The sequence below is a fragment of the Perissodus microlepis genome, chromosome 15 (assembly GCF_051167445.1).
Source record: "Perissodus microlepis isolate ML-2025 ecotype Zambia chromosome 15, ASM5116744v1, whole genome shotgun sequence".
Classification (NCBI taxonomy): domain Eukaryota; kingdom Metazoa; phylum Chordata; class Actinopteri; order Cichliformes; family Cichlidae; genus Perissodus; species Perissodus microlepis.
In genome coordinates, this window is record NC_140475.1 from 21,861,704 (window position 1) to 21,879,884 (window position 18,181).

The following is an 18,181-nucleotide window of genomic DNA, read 5'->3' on the forward strand; positions in this document are numbered from 1 at the left end:
GTCAGAGGGAAGAATTCTCATTTTGTCCTCATGCCACTTCCTCATATCCTTGTTGCCAGTTTGGGAAATTTTAGTGTAATGGTTTACACATTTTACCTAACAAGCAAAAAAAAAAGTCCCTCCAGCTTTTGAATCATTGCGAGAATAACAATTGTCACCGCAGTTTAAGGAGAAATAATCAGTAATGGTTTAGATTTGGGGGAATGTACAACAAAGTAGAAAAACTTGAGGGACAAATATGTATACACCCGATAAAATCCAACCACGTCAAAGAGCAAGGATCCAGGAGGGAAAAAAGTCCAACATTTTATTTTCCTATCAGCTGGTACCACATACAAAACACCGGGGCACAAACACACGGAAATGACCGTATAACGCAAGTATAAATTCTAGCAACGATGTCGGCCACTTACATAAGTTACATGTCAGACTCTAAAAAGATTAACTGCAGAAGTCTAAATCAGGCATTTGGGATTAGCTGAAAGCAGCTTTATAAACGTGGTAAAACTCTGCCCCCTGATGGTGAAGGTTTTAATTACATTCTGTCAAGGTTAATTACAAAAAGTACCTTTCAGCAGTACTTCATATTAGTTTCTTATTCTTCACACTTTTCAGAAACTGCAACTAAATTATTTTAATTTATGATAATCTGCTAGTTTTCCACATTGGTTATTATCGATAAACTCAAACTTGGATAACTTGGCTGAGCAGAAACTGCAAAATCCAAAAGTATGCAACAGATAAACAATAATCTATCAGAGCAAGGAAACAAGTAAATGCATGCCTACATCTTTCCCCAGTCAATGCTTGTCATGCTGACCTAACTGATCATTCTCCCTTTGTTTTCTCTCAGTTTTCTCCTCTCTTCTTCCTCCTCCTCGTTATTTTGTTTCGGGCTCCTCTTTAGTGGAGTAGTTGCGGGTGTCGCCAGGTGGAGCTCCATGCTCTCCCAGTCAAACCTTCAGGAGGGTCCAGGACTCCCTCAGCGAAACACACACACACACACACACACACACACACGTATACAATAACATGCTCGCGCACACCAGCGCACGCGCTTACGGCTGTCAGGCTTGTCAGAGAAGCGCTCGCGCTTCTGTGAGTTGAAGGAGCGAGAGTGAGGGCGAGCGTGTAGTCGGTGCTTTACAGTGAGCGGGACCAGGCACGCTGCTGCCGTGTCAGTGAGTGGAGGCTGGCTCCGAGTCCGCTTCTTTCACTTCTTTTCTCGCTTCTGTGAAATGGACTTCTGACAGCAGCCGGGCTGCGGGCGCCGCCGGTTCCTCCTGACCGGAAAATGAAGCGACTCTGTCGGAGGCTGGCGGTGGCCGTGGCGGTGCTGGTGTGGCTGGGAGCGCTGGTTTACCTGCTGGTGTTGAGCCGGAGGAGGTTGCCGGAGCTCAGTCCAGGAGCGGGAGCAGGGGGAGGAGGAGTAGCAGGAGAGACAACCTACAACCAGGTGAAGTAAAAATATGACCTGCTGTGTACGCGTGGTGGACTTAAGCGGGACGTCTGCGGAGCTCGGGGCAGTCGCACTAGTTTTAGCAGCATCATGAACCCAAATCCCGAGTGAAGGAGTTTCTGAAACAGACATGGAAACGGAAAAAAAAGTTGTAAAGAATTGCTCCAATATGAGAAAGTCCTTTTTGACATTAATCTTAAGTAAAGCAACCAAATTGTGAGAAAAAAAATCTAGTGAAGTTTAATGATGGGGGAAAAGTGTTTACTCTTTGTAATTATCTCCGGTGGACCTAAACATCACTAATGAGCTCTTTCAATCGTTGCACTTTCTCTTAATGTATTTTAAGGTGAATTCTTGACCTGTAAAATACTTTGGCCATGCAGTGGACTAAAAACAAGACTAAAACATCTAAAAGGTGAGATGAGAGCAAATGCCACCAAAGATCCCAACTTTCTTCTGATTGCTTTTCTTGACTTGACTCCCAGAGGAAACTAAATGCTGTCTGCTGTGTTGCAAGTTAAAACCTTTTATTTTTCAGTAGATTTATTATCAGTGAAAAATCAGTTTTCTAATCCTACAGTATTCCTATCAGAGCAACTCAGTAAATTGTGAGGTAATACTCAGTTTGTCATTTTAAATTTCATTCCTTTTTTTAATGCAGTGTTGCACGCTCAGTATCCACTATCAGAGCTCTTATCATTGTTTAATTCAGTTATCAGATTGCAGTGGTTCCTTTGAAGATAATTGGGTTCATTTTCGACCCAGCTTGATACCCATGCCCTGCGTTCACTGCAGGACGTCTGTTATGCAAAAGACCCGCAACATGTTCACTGTAGCTGGGGGTATAAACGTATTGATCCTGTCTCTCTTACCTTGTTAAACAGAGCTGCCAGCGCACACATGCACACCATGTAGGAATCGTGTAACAGCCCAACTGAATGGTAAATGGCCTGTATTTGTATAGCACTTTACTTAGTCCCTATGGACCCCAAAGCGCTTTACACGACATTCAGTCATCCACACATTCACACACTGGTGATGGCAAGCTACATTGTAGCCACAGTTGCCCTGGGGCGGACTGACAGAGGTGAGGCTGCCAGACACTGGCGCCACCAGGCCCTCTGACCACCACCAGTAGGCAACGGGTGAAGTGTCTTGCCCAAGGACACAACGACCGAGACTGTCGGAGCCGGGGCTCGAACCGGCAACCTTCCGATTACAAGACGAACTGCCAACTCTTGAGCCCCGATCGACCGAATGTCCGTAAGAATATGGTGAGATTGTCATACGTGGTATAAACCACATAATTAGCAGGGATACTGTATGAATTTATCAAGAAAAGATTATCTATGCTTCAGATAAATTGTAGCTGACCTTTGTAAAGAGTGTTCTGGGTCAGGAATTTGTTTTGTTGTGAGGCACAACAGGTAAAATGCATCCGCTTCAATGTACTTTACCTGAATAAATCTAATGAATAAGGATCCAAGATGCAAGATTTTTAGATGGAAGTACCACTCCAGCGTGTATGTGCAGGGCATTTCTGTGTGAGGACTGCTACATATTCAGCATCTCCACCACACGCTGGGACTCAGCAGTCTGTGTCAGAGGAACATGTGTTTATAGAAACTGCAAAAAATACAAAAAATAAATTCTGCATATGAAGTAGGAAAGATCTCTCATAAGCTGTTGTGTTCCTTGTGCTTTTCTGAAATTAATATGCATGTACTCGAATCACATTATTTGTTCTTCAACACCAGCGTACAGACCTCTGACCTCCCCGAGGCCCTTGTTAATGTTTGCTTGTTGCTAAAGTGCACACTAAGCACTGAATGAAGGCTTTCAGGAAGTTCTGAGTACACAGCAGAAACCCACGTTGCACTTAGACCACCTGCAGTGTGCGTTTATTTTTGTGAGTGTATGTGTGATCTGTTACAGTGCAGTGAATTTAGAGCTAGTGTAAAAGCTGCTTCACAGGAATTCCATTCTTCACATCATCCTATATATACAGAATAGACTTACACTTCTGCGTCAGCTCTATGTCGTAACTTATGCCATAACCGGAACCCTATTTTAACCCTACGCTGCAACCTTCTACCTGGTGTGCACCTCCCAAGAAACATAATGCGGGTTGATGCATAACGCAATAACTCGAATACTGTGGAAAGTTGTTGTGTAGGAATAAAAGGAGTTTCCAGTTACTATGAAAGTTACGACGTAGGATAAATCAAGCTTTAGGCTTCTCTGAAACCTGCAACCAGCTTTTCAATGGAGGCCTACAGCAGCAGGTATTGAACCGAAGTGAGCTTAGCCTGCAAGCAGGTCTGAATATTGAGTCAGGAGGCTGGGCTCAAATGCAGACTTTGCGATTTAGACGTAGTGAGAGAAAAGTTTTATTCCTGTTCACCAGAAGATGATGTTCTTCTGAATGAGAGGACCTATAATGGTCCAAGCCCATACTTTTATTTGACTGTACTGTAGTGGCTCTGATTGATTCTAAATTAGAAAGAAACCTTATTTGTCCTGTACTGGGCCCTCAGCTCATCCGCTGTCTGAAAAAGAGCTGTTTTAACTCCATCTTTCTCCCTTTAATCCAACTTTATTTTGATTGGGTGCCCTTCTTAAACAGGAGGTTTGAACAGCAGGTGCGTGTGCTTGACTGTGTGCACGTATTGACTATTATAGAGTAGCATGCTCTGTCTGCGTGGGCAGAAAGGTTCGCAGACTGAATCAAAAGCAGGAAGATAAATCAGCATTCGTGACAGTCTTACTCACCTTGTCACTCTACCGTGACTGTAGATTTCTACATTTGTTTGATAGAATACTAAAAAGATCAGGAAAGCAAAACCACAGTGCTAACAAAGGGTGTGCACTGAAGTCAGAGTATAAAATTTGGAGCAAAGTATGTATATTGCACTCCTTGGGGCTTAAAAAGTTGGAGTGGTTCATCAGATGATCTGGGAAACTCATCTCTTATAAGATACTAGAGATGTGTTCAAATGTCCATTTGATATATAGCCACTACATATATAGAGTCAGCAGTTTTATAGCGCTGATTGAAATCTCAGCTGTAAATTTCATCCTCTATGTTATGTTCTACAAAAATCGCCACATGAGACAGCAAGAAGTGGGTTACAGGCGCTTTATTGTATATCCATCGAAGGAGACCGCCGCTTCGCTATCTGTTAAAGAAATGTGATGTGGTGTGCTAATGTGATTTTCTTACCTGTTGAGAGGGGAGCATAATACTCCTTGGATGTCTCAGCGGTGCGGTGGCTTGTTTCCTCCCCTGCCTTAGCAGTAGGATTAAAAAAACGAAATTATGCAAGACACCTACAAGAAACATATTTGAGACTTTTCAGTCTAAACTGTAAATATGTTGGAGACGTGTTATTAAGTAGCATGCTTATGAAACCTTTGCACACAAGCAATAAGAGTGAAGCTGCTGCTGTTAAAAAACAAATTGTTATTACGTTGCATTTGGCTGTGCTTCGAAGGGGTTTAAAATGCATATACTGGAGATACAGTTACAGCAGCCCTTTCCTTCTTTTGCTCTTGTATGTGGATTTGGTTCAGCTGAAGTACGCTGTAAATAAAGTTTGCACAGATGGTGTGTGGATTAGACTTTTTTTATTTTAAGAATACAGAGTCGTACGTCAGTCACAATGTGTGTGTATACCCAAAAACTGTGTTACATTGCACCATATAGAGGATGAAAGTATAAGCCGACTGCTGTCAGATTTGAAAGACAAACTGTCTCACCCTGTGAGATGATGGATGGACTATCTAGGGACACCTGGGGAACAGCTGGGCAGATGGGTGATTATGGTCAGGTGATGTGCCTCTGCATTGACCTTCAGAGTTGGAGTGACTGAAGTGGCAAATCATGTGTTTGTGCACAACTAGATCATGAAGAAGGACGGCCTGGCAGAGATGAGTTAAGCTAACTCAGTGATGATCAAAGTGATTATGCTGAACAAGAGAAACCCTTAAGCAGCTGACTTCCAAAGCGATTGTAATTTTTGACAATAATTTATGTAGAACGTCATTAAAAAGACTCATTAACAATAATGTAAAGTCGGGAACAATATGAATCATCTTAATTTTGAGGCGTGCCTTAATTTTGTGTGAATAGGGAGGTGTTTTCAAACTGCTGATAATTCATGCAATGAAGCTTAATCTACTGTTGCTCTCATTGTAAGTTGACCTGGATAAGATTCTCAGCTAAATGCCTCAAATCTGAAATCTGAAATGTAATTAAACTACTTCAGTTGGAGGGATAGAAACAGCTGCAACCACTTTAGCCTATCAAAAGAAGAGGAAAAAAAGAGTGTCTTGTCTTGTCTTGTGTGGACTTGTTCGGTAAGCTGTGAGCCTACAAGCTAATGAGAGAATCGCTGTTCATTCAGCAGAACAGTGTGTGTGTGTGTGTGTGTGTGTGTGTGTGTGTGTGTGTGTGTGTGTGTAAAAATGAATGTATCATTTTCAAGTCAGGACACACATGCTGAAATGCACCTCGGCTAATACCCAGCCAGATACAGACTTGCCAACTTAATCCTACAGTTTTTCACACCCAGTGTAAATCTGTAGGTACAGATTTGCCTGGTATCATCATTACCATGCACACAGTCTGCTTGTATCATAAGAAAAGAAGAATATATTTGGCTCTTTCTAGTGCCGTGGTGTATTATCCAAATGCAAGTTTAAACAGGAGCGCTAGAGAAGTGATACAGTCTTAATTAGAGAGAAAAACATTTGGAATCAAACCAAATGTATCTATAAAAAAACAGGAATCTTGTCTGAGGAATTTTGCTCAACAGAAACTTCTTAGTTTTAAATTCCTAATTCAGTGTAAAATTCTTTTGTGCAATATTTGATGATACACTCTGCTAGCTGTCCCATTAAGCTTAAAATATTCTTTCTGTTTGTGCATGCAAAATGATCTTGTCTATCCACATCCACACCCCTGAGTTCATGCAAGCTGTCAATGTGCATGTGAAATTTGACTGTGCAGACTGTGTGACTGAGAAATGAGTGTGTGCACGTTTGCTGTCACATTAGAATAAAAATAAGAGTCACCTCCTCACAACTGGGAACAGTTGGTGAGTACTCAGTGATTACATTGAATATTTCTTCACATTTAGTGACTGAATGTAAGTAATTGCAGCGATATGTTGGTTGCACAGACATTGAGAATATAATTACTTATAAACCTCTTAGTGACCAATTTTGTTTGCAACATAATTGCACAGGTAATACAATGGAAGGCAACTTGTCTTCAGATATTCATGGTCCAACTAGAACTGCCTGCAATCATTCTCAGACAGACTGGCAAAGGTTTGCAAATAACTGCTGATTCATTAATACAGATTACCAACATGTTCCAATCAATCTCACTTAGTCTTTGCTGAAAAGTACAACAATTTCTAATCTCTGAGCTCTGGCTAGACTCTAAATGTAAGTAGTTATTATGAATTTCTGGGTTTGGCAACAGATTTGTCATTACTGATATATCACAAATAATTGTTATATTGCAACAAAGAGATGGCATTTAATTGACAATTCGTTCCCATCCAGTCTGAGACTGATGGCAGTCTGACTCCGCCTTATTGCAGACAGTAACTGTCTGCAAGTCGTCACAGACCTGGAGCCCAACTTCAAAGCAAACATTTCAAATGCAGTGAGATTTTTAGTTTATTACACATGATCACAGTAATTTTGGTTGTGGCGTGGTCTCCAATCACTGTTTCTCTCTTTTTTGTGACTGTAGCTTTATGTTTGACTTATTGCCATCTAAGTCTTTGCACATTATGTTTTTTTTCTTTTTTGTTGTTGTTGACCGAATGCTTAGTTAATATAATAATTCTCCTTTATTTTTGTTCTTTTTTACACTCGTTTGAATTAGTCTAAATTTGCTTGTAGCTGTTTCAATGTTGGCAAACGGTGCTTGTTTTTGTGTGAATGAATGCAGTCTCAAGGCGTGTGTTTGGCATTCAGAACTACAAACTCCACCCTGATCGTTTCTGGTTTATCGCGAATTCCACTGCAGAAGCAGGAATGTTTGTGGGGCAGGAATTACGACACAAAAAAACAAGGTTCATGCTGTATAAATGCAAGCTAATCTCACGAATTCTTGAAAGGCCATAGGAGGTGGACAATACGTCACACTTCTGGAACTTTATCCTTTCTGTTTATGAAAAAAATCTTAATCCTAGTTGCACTTCGGAAATTGAACAAGCAAGATTTCTACACAAACATGTATGTTCCTGTGGTAATGAAACATGCATGCAATCATGTACTGCTTACATAGGGTCGTATCCTTGTTGTTGACCTAATTACACTGTAAGTATATTATTGACACGGTTGATCAAAGGTGTGTCTTTGCAGAGGTGTGTAAATGGTAGGCAGGTAACATTTACACACCTCCAACATTTGAAAACAATCAGCAGGTAGCCATTTTTTAATCAGAAGGAACCTTTAAGCTACTTGTCTGTGGCTGCTAAAAAACATATTCATTTTTTTAGTACATGCCAAGCATTTGTGTGTGAGTGTATGCCAGGACAGAGGATGTGTCTTTTGTCAGCAATGCTCGTGCTGCTGAGTACTATTCAAATGCTAATGCAGAATTCCCACTCCTCACTGGATTAGCCTGCACTCCTGTTTACCTAGCATGACTACTTCCTGTACAAGGAAGGATACTCCTGTACTCTGTGCACACACAGAGAAATGCTTATATGCAGAATCACACCCTCATCTATATGCGCGCACAAGAAAACTGGTATTTCTTGCGGGATCCCACACATGGACACACACATACACACTGAGAGAGCTTTTGGAGAGCCTTTGAAGCAGCATGGTTGGAGTGTGCCTGTGTCCTCGGGCAGGTTGGCAGGGGGTCTTTATGGAGTTTCTGCCTTCAGAAATCCAAACATGAGAGGAAACAATCTGTTGGTTCTTTGAATACTGAAGGACACTGCCTCACTGTGTGCCTCTCTCATTCTCTCTCTCTGGTGGAGGAATGTCAAGCGTCTCAGGGCAAGATGTTGATCAGATCTGGACCAGACAGAAATTATTTCTGTATGTAGTACATTATTCATTGAATTCATTATTTCACAGAGGATTCTCTCTTTAAATGATGAACACAATGGCACTGAAACCATGTGTCTAACAGAGTTAGCGCTGGTACTTCCTGACACTTTACAAAAGCACCACTGCTAATGCACTGTTAGTTTGCTCTGTTTAACCTGTGCTCTCTTCAACTACCACACCTCAGAAACTTTAGAGCCTATGTAAAGTATAGATAACGATTTGTTTAAAAAATTATACATGTTAGCAAATGATTGAAGAAAAGGTTTTATTAAATTGTTGAGGTGGCCATTGAATCGTTTTTGCCAGCTTTGCCCTTATTGTGCAAATTTGTCTTCGCTGATCTCTGATGGCAGAAGTTCCATACACCGTAGTCTGTTTTTACATGATTGATTGACATTATATTGATCAAGTGACGAAAAGATGGTGTGATTGTCTGAAGCATTAGACTGATTAAAAGTTAAGAATCACCATGTGCACCCACCTTAGTAGTGACCAATTTTTAAGGATAATCTGCCGTTACTTTTGAACAGGGGCCAAACCAACTACGCCCTTCCACTCTTGTCCTGCCAACATCTGGTTGGTCTCATCCAGTCTAATGTGTGTTGTTATTCTTCAGTTGCTCCATTCATGGATCATTAGAACAGCTTATTCACCTCCAGCTCACCCTATCCCTAGCATACTGTTTTCTCACACTAACCCTGTGCATTTCCTCTCTCACTACATTCGCGAATCTCCTCTGTTGTCTTCCTCTTTTCATCTTGGCTGGCAGCTCCATCTTCAACATCATTTGTCCATTATATACACATCCCTGCACATATCCAAACCAATTCAGTTGTGACTCTCTAACTTTGTCTCCAAACTGCTCAACCTGACCTGTCCTTCTGATCTGCTTATTTCTAATCTTACCATCTTGTAAACCCTCCCTTTCACTTCTACCTCTATCCTTCTCTCACAAATCACTCCCAATACTTGTCTCCACCCACTCCACCCTCCCTGGACTCTCCTTCACCTCTCCAGTGCTTGTCTGTTCCTTATTAAAACGTCACCTGCACTACCTCCACTCCTTGCGTCTTACAGCTGCCTCCTTTTTTGCACACATGTATTCTGTGTGGCTTCTATTGACTTTTGCTGCTCTTCTCTCCAGAGCATACCTCCACCGCTCCAGGCTTTATTCCACCTGCTCCTGACGTTCAATGCAGATCAGTGTCATCTGCAAACATCACAACCGACTGATGCAGTGATGAAAGAACTCAGTATTAGTGCATATTGTGATTTTTTTCTTTTGTCCCCAACTCATGGTTCAACCAATCACACAACTTGAATGCAAGATTGCTTAGTTCAGTATATAGAGTGACAGAGTGCTGTGAGAGTATTAACCCTGCTGCTTCAAGTTCCCTTGTTTTGTTTTTTGCACTAATCCCAAAGCCAATAGTAGCCCTTTTTTAAAATTAAAAAATAAATAAATAAAGGAAAAAAAAACGTAATTAATGGATTAATGGTTGATACTACACACTGTAGTGCTCTATGCATGTAGAAAAACTTAAAATACAATATACATTTTCACAGTATTCTTCTTCATAGCATCATTTTTAAAACAGTCATCAATTTCTTAGCTTATTGCAATGTTTTTTGTGGAAATCTCTCTTACAATTTGACTTCTGTCTCAGTTTCTCTCTTTTCTTTCTCGAGAAAACAAGATCGATGCTCCAGTCACTGTGCTCGTCGTGTGTATCACAACGCCCAATCGTGTCACAATGGCACAAGGCACACTCACACACAATACTGTACACTACACTAAATAACACAAGAGCACACATACATAAACTGCATGCACACGCACAGTTGAAATTATTCATTTCCCTGTCATATGAAATGCAGTTATTGTTCCTTTCTCCTTCCCTCTCCCTATCAGGAGGCATTCACATGGACAAGAGGAGAGGGAAATGAGTTTTCAGAGCGGCTATAACCAGCTCCCAGGGAGGGAATAATAATAATAATGTTTTATATGAAGCACTCAGTTCAGCAGGGCCCACAGGTTGGCTAACTAGACTGGCCTCTGGCACTGGAGGACTCATTTGTGAAACACACTTACCACTGTGGAAATGAACCTAACTGAGGTTCAACAGCTACAGCGACTGATATATCACTAAAGTTATGTCGCAGCTTTGCGATTTTCATGATATTGGTTTGGAGAAATGCCAGACAATCAACCAGTTAAGTGTTTATTTTTTGACTGGTATTGATGGTAGGGATAAAAGGGCACCAGTTTAAGCTTTTAAACCATATGTTAATTGAAATTTGTCATGTCTTTGAGTAGGTTCAGAGTTTCCTAACATGTTTTTTTCCCTGACATGTCATAGTGTTATGTTGTCATAACATAGACTTAGTGTTATTTTTTTACAATAATTATTATAAAATATGATTATATTTTGGCCATGTTTCTCAGTTTTCCCATGTCTGTATCATAATGAGAAATGTGAAGCTAAATATTTGCAGACATCACCCAGCAGAGATCCATGTCAGAACGCTAATGTGCCAAGCAGTCAGACTGGACATGTGGTGGTTTGGTGTAAATCAGTTCCCATGTTTCTGTTTTGTGTTTAGTATACTGATTCATATTCTATTCTATCTGTTTCATATCAAAGCAAATGTAGGTTTAAAAAAATCTGAGATGTCAAACAAAACAGACGGAAATGTTGCTGTGAAGTCTTTACAGTACAGCAGCTGTGGGGAATATTGACTTACCCGCGAGGCTTGGTCACTGAAGGCCATATGTGTTTTTAGTGAAAGTGGAGTATTGCAAAGGTAGAAAAACAGTGGTATCGAAGCGCTGGCACTTCTGAAACTCTGGAAAGAATTCATTTACAATTTGTGATTTGGATTAACTGAAGTTGGGGGGGGGGGGATCCATCTGTTATTTCATTTTTTTGTGAATAACAGCAACAGAATATTGTTTATTTAATCATATTTAATTAAAATTTCGTTATCTGGTGCAGTATCTATGTTTCCCCCAATAATTCTCAGAACCTTCAGAAGTTAATTTTCATTTCAAATTTTGACATTTTAGCTTTTTGCTTTGAAAAGTTTTTTTTTTTCTCCCAGCGAGAATTGCAACTTCTTTACTTGTTTAGCAGAAATGGTACAAAGAAATATTGTTACATAAGCATTCATATGTAACAAATGCAATGTGCAGTATTTAAGCCATGTGGCCCTAATTTCAACCCTTTATCTCTCTCACCCACAAAAACGACATCTGATGACCTCCCCTGTACCCTTAATTACGTGTTTTTGACACCACAGGATATTTCGATAAAGATGTGCATAGTTTCCGGGTTTTTCCAAGGGTAGTTGCGTAGGCAGAGGTAACCCTCACTAACTTCTGATGCAAACCCAGCAGGCCTTAAATATGACAGAAACTGCTCAGTTCAGAAAAGAGCTTTAAGGGATATTCCTAGTATGATTTCAGGGGGTAAAGAGTCAATATGGAGGGCCTTTTTCCAATATAGAACTTCACCCTTTACTGTATATACATATTCTTCACATCATAAAGTGTTGATTTAAATTTCTATTGGTGTGATGTTTTGAATAAATCTCTCTCAGAAACTGTTCTTTACCTAATTACATTTCCAACGAATGCACATTTTACTCATATACATGTATCTGACAGCTTCAACTGTTTGTTTTTTTTACTTACAATTTTTCACTGACTACATAGTCTTCACTTCAGAGGTTATTGGACAGCAGCTTTGAGCTAAATTAGCATTTGATCAGATGTTATACAAAGAAAGGGAATTTGCCATCACCATACAATTCCTGAAATGAGAAGCATGTTTCTCTCAACAGCACAAGAAAAGGCGTTTAGCATTTTTCCCTCCTAATTCCATCCTACTTTATAAATGATTCAGAAGCTTCAAAAAAAAGGGAAAAAAGCAAGAATCAGCATAAATTGGATTTTTTTTAAATTTTTTTTTTTAGATGGGGATGCGGTATAATCAAGCATCTTTGACTGCAAAATTATCCATGTACTCTGTATGTGTGTGTGTCTGTGTTTCTCTTACACACACAAACATACAGATAAACAGAGGCTGGGAAAGGCTCGAAGGTTTGATTATGTTATCATGCAGGCTCAGCAGGACAGTGTCAGTAAATCATAACTTTACATGTAGCGACATTTCATTTATAATTCATATGATGGTCATGTAGGCGTCAGTTTGGGTTCCGCTAGTGTGTGTCTCTTCACTTGTGCTACACATACTTGGGTTGTGTCTGTGTGTATCTGTGTGCAATGGAAATTAACTGTCACTGATAAGACATGCACCACTTTGTCACGCTACACAACAGATGCCTTTGCGTGTGTTAGGGTTACGGTTTTGTGTGTGTGTTTCTGAAAAAGATGTTGCCATGGATTTAACTAATTTGGTTACTTTCGCTTTCCACAATGACTTGACTTTTTAATGTAATATATAAATCAGGCTCTTGATTTCTTGTTTGAATATGGGGATTCGAGAACAAGATTCACACAGCTGTTGAAAGAACATGATGTCTTAATAATCAAGATAAACAAGTCGTGTATGTATGGCAAAAGGGTTTTGAACAAATTCTGACTGAAAAAGGTTCTAATTTTAAAACTTGGATTAAATATGATGTTAAACAAAAAACCTAGAAGGAATTTTTGCTACTTGGTAGCCCTGTTGGTAACACCTTCAGGTTGTTATTTTAAGATAAGACTGTAGATCTGAAGGACAACAGGGTACTGAGCTTAATAATCACATGGATTTAAAACCTGTGTGGAAAGAATCATGAATCAGATCTGACAAGTTCTTAAAAAGTTTGGTTACTTTCTAAAGTTTCATGACAGCAGAGCTTAATATATGGCTCAGTCCACGGTGATGCCACGATCAACATTTTGAACAGAGTACTTGAACAGATGCTTCAGAAACCATTATGCTTGCATAGAAATACGATTGGTATTGGTTGTTCTTGGTTTTGCTGTTTTAAAGTTTTGCTGCAAAGTGTATTTTGGCATAGAGTTGGTTTCTATTCTACAAATGTTGCTGTCTTTCCTGAAGACAACTTCATCCTGGGGTTGGATGTAACCTACCTCCACTTTCTTGGACTGGCACCAAAGATGATCCTCCTTATACCACTGTGACCTTAGTGGTAATTGTAATTAGAACCTGCAGCAGCTTGAGAACTGATCATTCATGATCAAGACAGTAATAGTCACGGGCACTGACTGGACAGCAGCTGTTACACAGTGCAAGGGAAATAAAATATTTGCAGAAAGAAACATTTAAGAACACCTCTTCAGGGCACACAAGGATGCATGTACATACTTAAACACTAAATGTTTATTGAGGTTATATATTAAAGAAGTGCAACTATAACTTTTCCATATATTTTCATGTAGACATTTTTTTTCCTCATTCAGAGGTGTTGCTCCATTCTAGCCATGAGAAAGAATTGTGGTTTAAAGCACTTCCACATCAGCTGTACCTTTCACACATGGAAACTATGTCCCTGTTTTATTTTCAGTCTGTGGTTTTGTGTTTTTAGCCTGGCCTGCAGCTCCTAACCTTTTCTGAATAGCTAGTGTTGCACTGATCAGGAGGCAGGCAGACACCTCTGTATTGTTAAATGAACACTACGTGTTACATGTTTTTAGGCCAGAAAAAGCAGTACACAACGTAGGCAAGTCAAAACCCTTCATGGGTTACTGCAGTACCACATTATACCTTGATATTACGCTAACTGAGGTGTGCCAGATTAAACAGGATTGCATCTGGAAAATCAGTGGCAACAGGTGTTATGGAGTAATTAATCCAAATATGAAATTTTGGTTCAAATCCTCAGTACGTATGGAGGAAGTCAGGATAGAGGTACAACAATGAGTGTCTACAGCCATGTTTAAAACAAAGTAAAGGCTCTATCTCTGTTTAGGGTTGTATTTTAGCCTATTTTTATTGCCAACTTGTTGCTTTGTGGAATGTAACAGATTGGCAATGGCTTTGTTTTTTCAGCCTGATAATGATGCCAAACAGCACTGCCAGTGCAGTAAAAGCATACCTGGATAGTTTTTTGTTGTGTGTTTTTTCTTTTGGTCATGGATTGGCCTCCCCAGAGCCCAGACCTCAACATTACTTAAGTAGTGTTGGATCATCTCAACAGAGAATTGAACAAAAGACAGAAACATCCAAAGAAGAGCTTTGGATGTCCTTCAAGAACCCTGGAGAATGATTTCCAGTGAACGCTTAAAGAAATTACAAGAAAGCTCGTCTAGGAGAGTTCAGGCTGTGCTGAAAAATAAAGATGGCCATACTAAATATTGACTTTCAAGCTTTTTTCCTAAAAAAACATAAAGAAATGAAGGATGGTTCATGACTTTTGCACAGTACTATATCCTCTGATATCCTGTGTTAAACTTGACTCCTGCCAGCAACCAGCTTATTTTGTGAATGTCAAATTAGCCTGAGTGAAAAAAGGTGTGTGTGTGTGTGTGTGTGTGTGTGGGAGGCAAAGGGAGAGAGTGTGTGTGAATAGGGCAGTAATTGTCTTCTGCCATTTCTGTGAGTGTATATGTGTGTGTGCGTATGTGCTGGTGCAAAAATTGTAATTCTCACCTTGATGCATGTAAGATTGAGCCATCAATCTAGTTTATAGAGAGCTGAGGGTAAAATGAGGATAAAGAGAGTGGGGGAGAAAGATAACAGAGAGGGAGAGTGAGGGAGAGAAGGAGGGGTTACAAACGAAAGAGGAAAGTCAAAAACTAAGAGTCAAAGAGAGTGAGAACAAAGAAGGCTACAAAAAACGAAGAGCCAAACAGCAGCATTGACAGAAAAGTCACAAAATCACAATATGAAAGAGAATAGAAAAGCTGATGAAGAATAAGAAAGATGGCACAAAAGGAGAGCGTGATGAAAAATGAGAAGAAAAATGAGAAGGAAAAAATAAGAAAAGACAAAAAATGGGATATATTGAGAGGATGTGAGGTAAAGAGAGACAAATGGATCCGCAGAAAGAGCCAACACACACGCACACTTGCACACACAAACAATGAGAACAACAGTGAGCCGACAGGGAGCAAATTAACTGGTTTAAAGCAGACAGAGTACAAGCTGTTTTCACCGTCACCAGTCATTTGTGCTCAATGTGTCATTTCTCCACTCAGTGCCAGTTACAGTCGGCTTCTCCTGTCACTGCCTCTGTGCGAGCACAAGCTAGTATCAGTACTTACACAGCATTGTGCGGTGAGCCGTAGTATTTCATGCAAGAAGCCACCTAGCAGAGGACAGCCTTTCACAATGCTCATGTTTGCAAAGTTACAGCCATCATGTCTGGTGTATGTGTGATGATGTACAGTGCTGTGTGGACACAGCACAGTTTTACCGTGGAATAAATGTTGATTGAGCTGGAATATTATTATTATTATTTCTGTAACTCTACAACAGAAACTGAGTGCTGTGAAAACTGCTTACTGACTGGTTTGTGAAGTCCTCCATCGAAGCCTCAGCTTGATCACTTTGGCTGTTGCCGTCTTGTTCTTTTGAAATGAGATGCAATAAGTGAGGGTTGGCTCCATTGTCAGGTAGCTGTAGACTAAATCATTCTTCTAGTTCATCGATGTTACTCTTAGTAGACTGAATATGTTGTACTGGGGGGAAATTGTAAATTAGTATTTGAGACCAAAATACATGCGTTGTGAATTTTTCTTCTGAGATCATAAATCAAGCAAAAAGTTGGGTGGTTTTCCTGTTGTGTAAAAATCTGAGTTGCTGCAGGCTGGCCTCTCGAAAGAATGTAGATTTAAGATATTGCTGCATGACACAACTTTTTAAAGCTCAAAGTTACAGTGTTGTGCAAAAGTCTTGAGCCATCTGTCATTTCTTTATATTTTTCTGGGAAATGGGCTGGAGTAAAACATATGTGCAAACATACATGGGAATACAGTATATAAGGCAAAACAGTTAGTAATTTCTTTAGGTAGTCTTCAGGTAGAGTTAAAGCTCTTCTTTGGATGGATGGCGGCCTTTTAGTTTCTCTCAGATGATCCCACACTGCTTCAATAATGTTGAGGTCTGGGCTCTGGGGAAGCCAATCTGCGACTGATAGTTTTTCACTGTGTTCGGGATCACTGTCATGGTGAAAAATGAAGCTGTTGCCAATCAGTTTCCTCAGATTGTATTGTATGATGGATTTGACAAAACCTTCAACACCACTGCTTGAAATACAGCAACAGGCCATAACAGAGCCTCGCGTTAGCTTCAGCCTCTTCACTCCTTTTTGTGCGCCCAGGTCCTTGAAGCTCCGCTCTGATTGTGTTAATGATCGTTGTTCTGGAGTGAAAATGTTTTCTTCGGTAAAGTCCAGCATTATTGAGTTTACTTTTAAGACTCCTTAAACTCATCTTTACACCATGCAAACTTAACATCGTGTCCACGATAACACCTGATGAACACCAATGAAGTGACCTTCATTGAAATATTGAATGCAGTACTGTAGGGTGTCTGATCCTGGTCTGTATCCCGCAAAAGCCCCAGAGACCGTCCACAGGAAGCACAAAAAGGAGTGAAGAGGCTGAAGCTAACATTTTCCATTTATCTATGTAGTGCAGCGAGCACCGTCAGGGTAATAAATGTAACGAAGCGCTGTGAGGAGTTAGTTTCTAGACCAGGGGTGGGCAATCTCAGTCCACGAGGGCCGGTGTCCCTGCAGGTTTTAGATCTCACCTTGGGTCAACACACCTGAATCACATGATTAGTTCGTTACCAGGCCTCTGGAGAACTTCAGGACATGTTGAGGAGCTAATTTAGCCATTTAAATCAGCTGTGTTGGTTCGAGGACACGTCTAAAACCTGCAGGGACACTGGCCCTCGTGGGCTGAGATTGCACACCCCTGTTCTAGACGTTTGTTGACATCCCGCGTTTAGCTGCTGCTGCTTCTTCTGCCGCTAATTTAAAGGCGCTTTACCGCCACCTGCTGGGCTGGAGTGTGGACCATGACGGTTTTAAGGCCTGGATATTTTCTTAAGAAAATCCCCGTGACATTTAAAAATCTGAACATCATTATCTCACCCATACTCTTTTGTAAAATCTCTTCAAACATTAACTGAACAGTACTTCTCTGAAAAGCCCTCGTTTAGCTGACTACAAATCACTTTTCTGTACTACAAATATAGAGTAAGCCTAATCGTTGAGTCACTTCTGGTATTTCAGACAATCCCTTTCCGTCAAGAGCCACTTGTTAATTTGTTGCGGACTTGTTAAAGTGTTTTCTTAAATGTTATTTTGTTGTCAATTTTTTTTATTTTTATTTTTTTTTATGTAAAAGTGTTTTCGGAAATGTTAATTTTTTGTTGATGTTGTAAATGTGATTTGCACTTCCCAGCCACCGTAGTACGGACATTTGATGTGGAAATCTGCCAAACATGTTGTGGTGACCTGTTATGAATAAGGGGGCATTTGAAAGGAGCTTCTTTTTCTTTTCCTTTTTCTTTGCCAAAGTGTCTGTTTTGTGTTGACACAAAACCTTTCTATTAATTGAATGAGGTGCCTTTTGATGATTTAATGATTCGTAGTTCGTAGGTTAAGTGGATTAATAAACAAAACAAGAAGCAGACCTTCAGAAAGCCTGGAGAA

General features: G+C 40.2%; 1 protein-coding gene across 1 annotated transcript in view; it reads left to right on the forward strand.

The window, feature by feature from the left end:
- Positions 1 to 936: 936 nt before the first annotated feature.
- Positions 937 to 18,181, forward strand: part of galnt14 (UDP-N-acetyl-alpha-D-galactosamine:polypeptide N-acetylgalactosaminyltransferase 14 (GalNAc-T14)) — a 214,963-nt gene continuing 197,718 nt past the window's right edge. Inside the window, exon 1 of the mRNA XM_084954131.1 lies at positions 937 to 1,456. Within this exon, the coding sequence (XP_084810257.1) occupies positions 1,295 to 1,456 (162 nt within the window). The 5' untranslated portion in view covers positions 937 to 1,294. The remainder of the gene's footprint in view (positions 1,457 to 18,181) is intronic.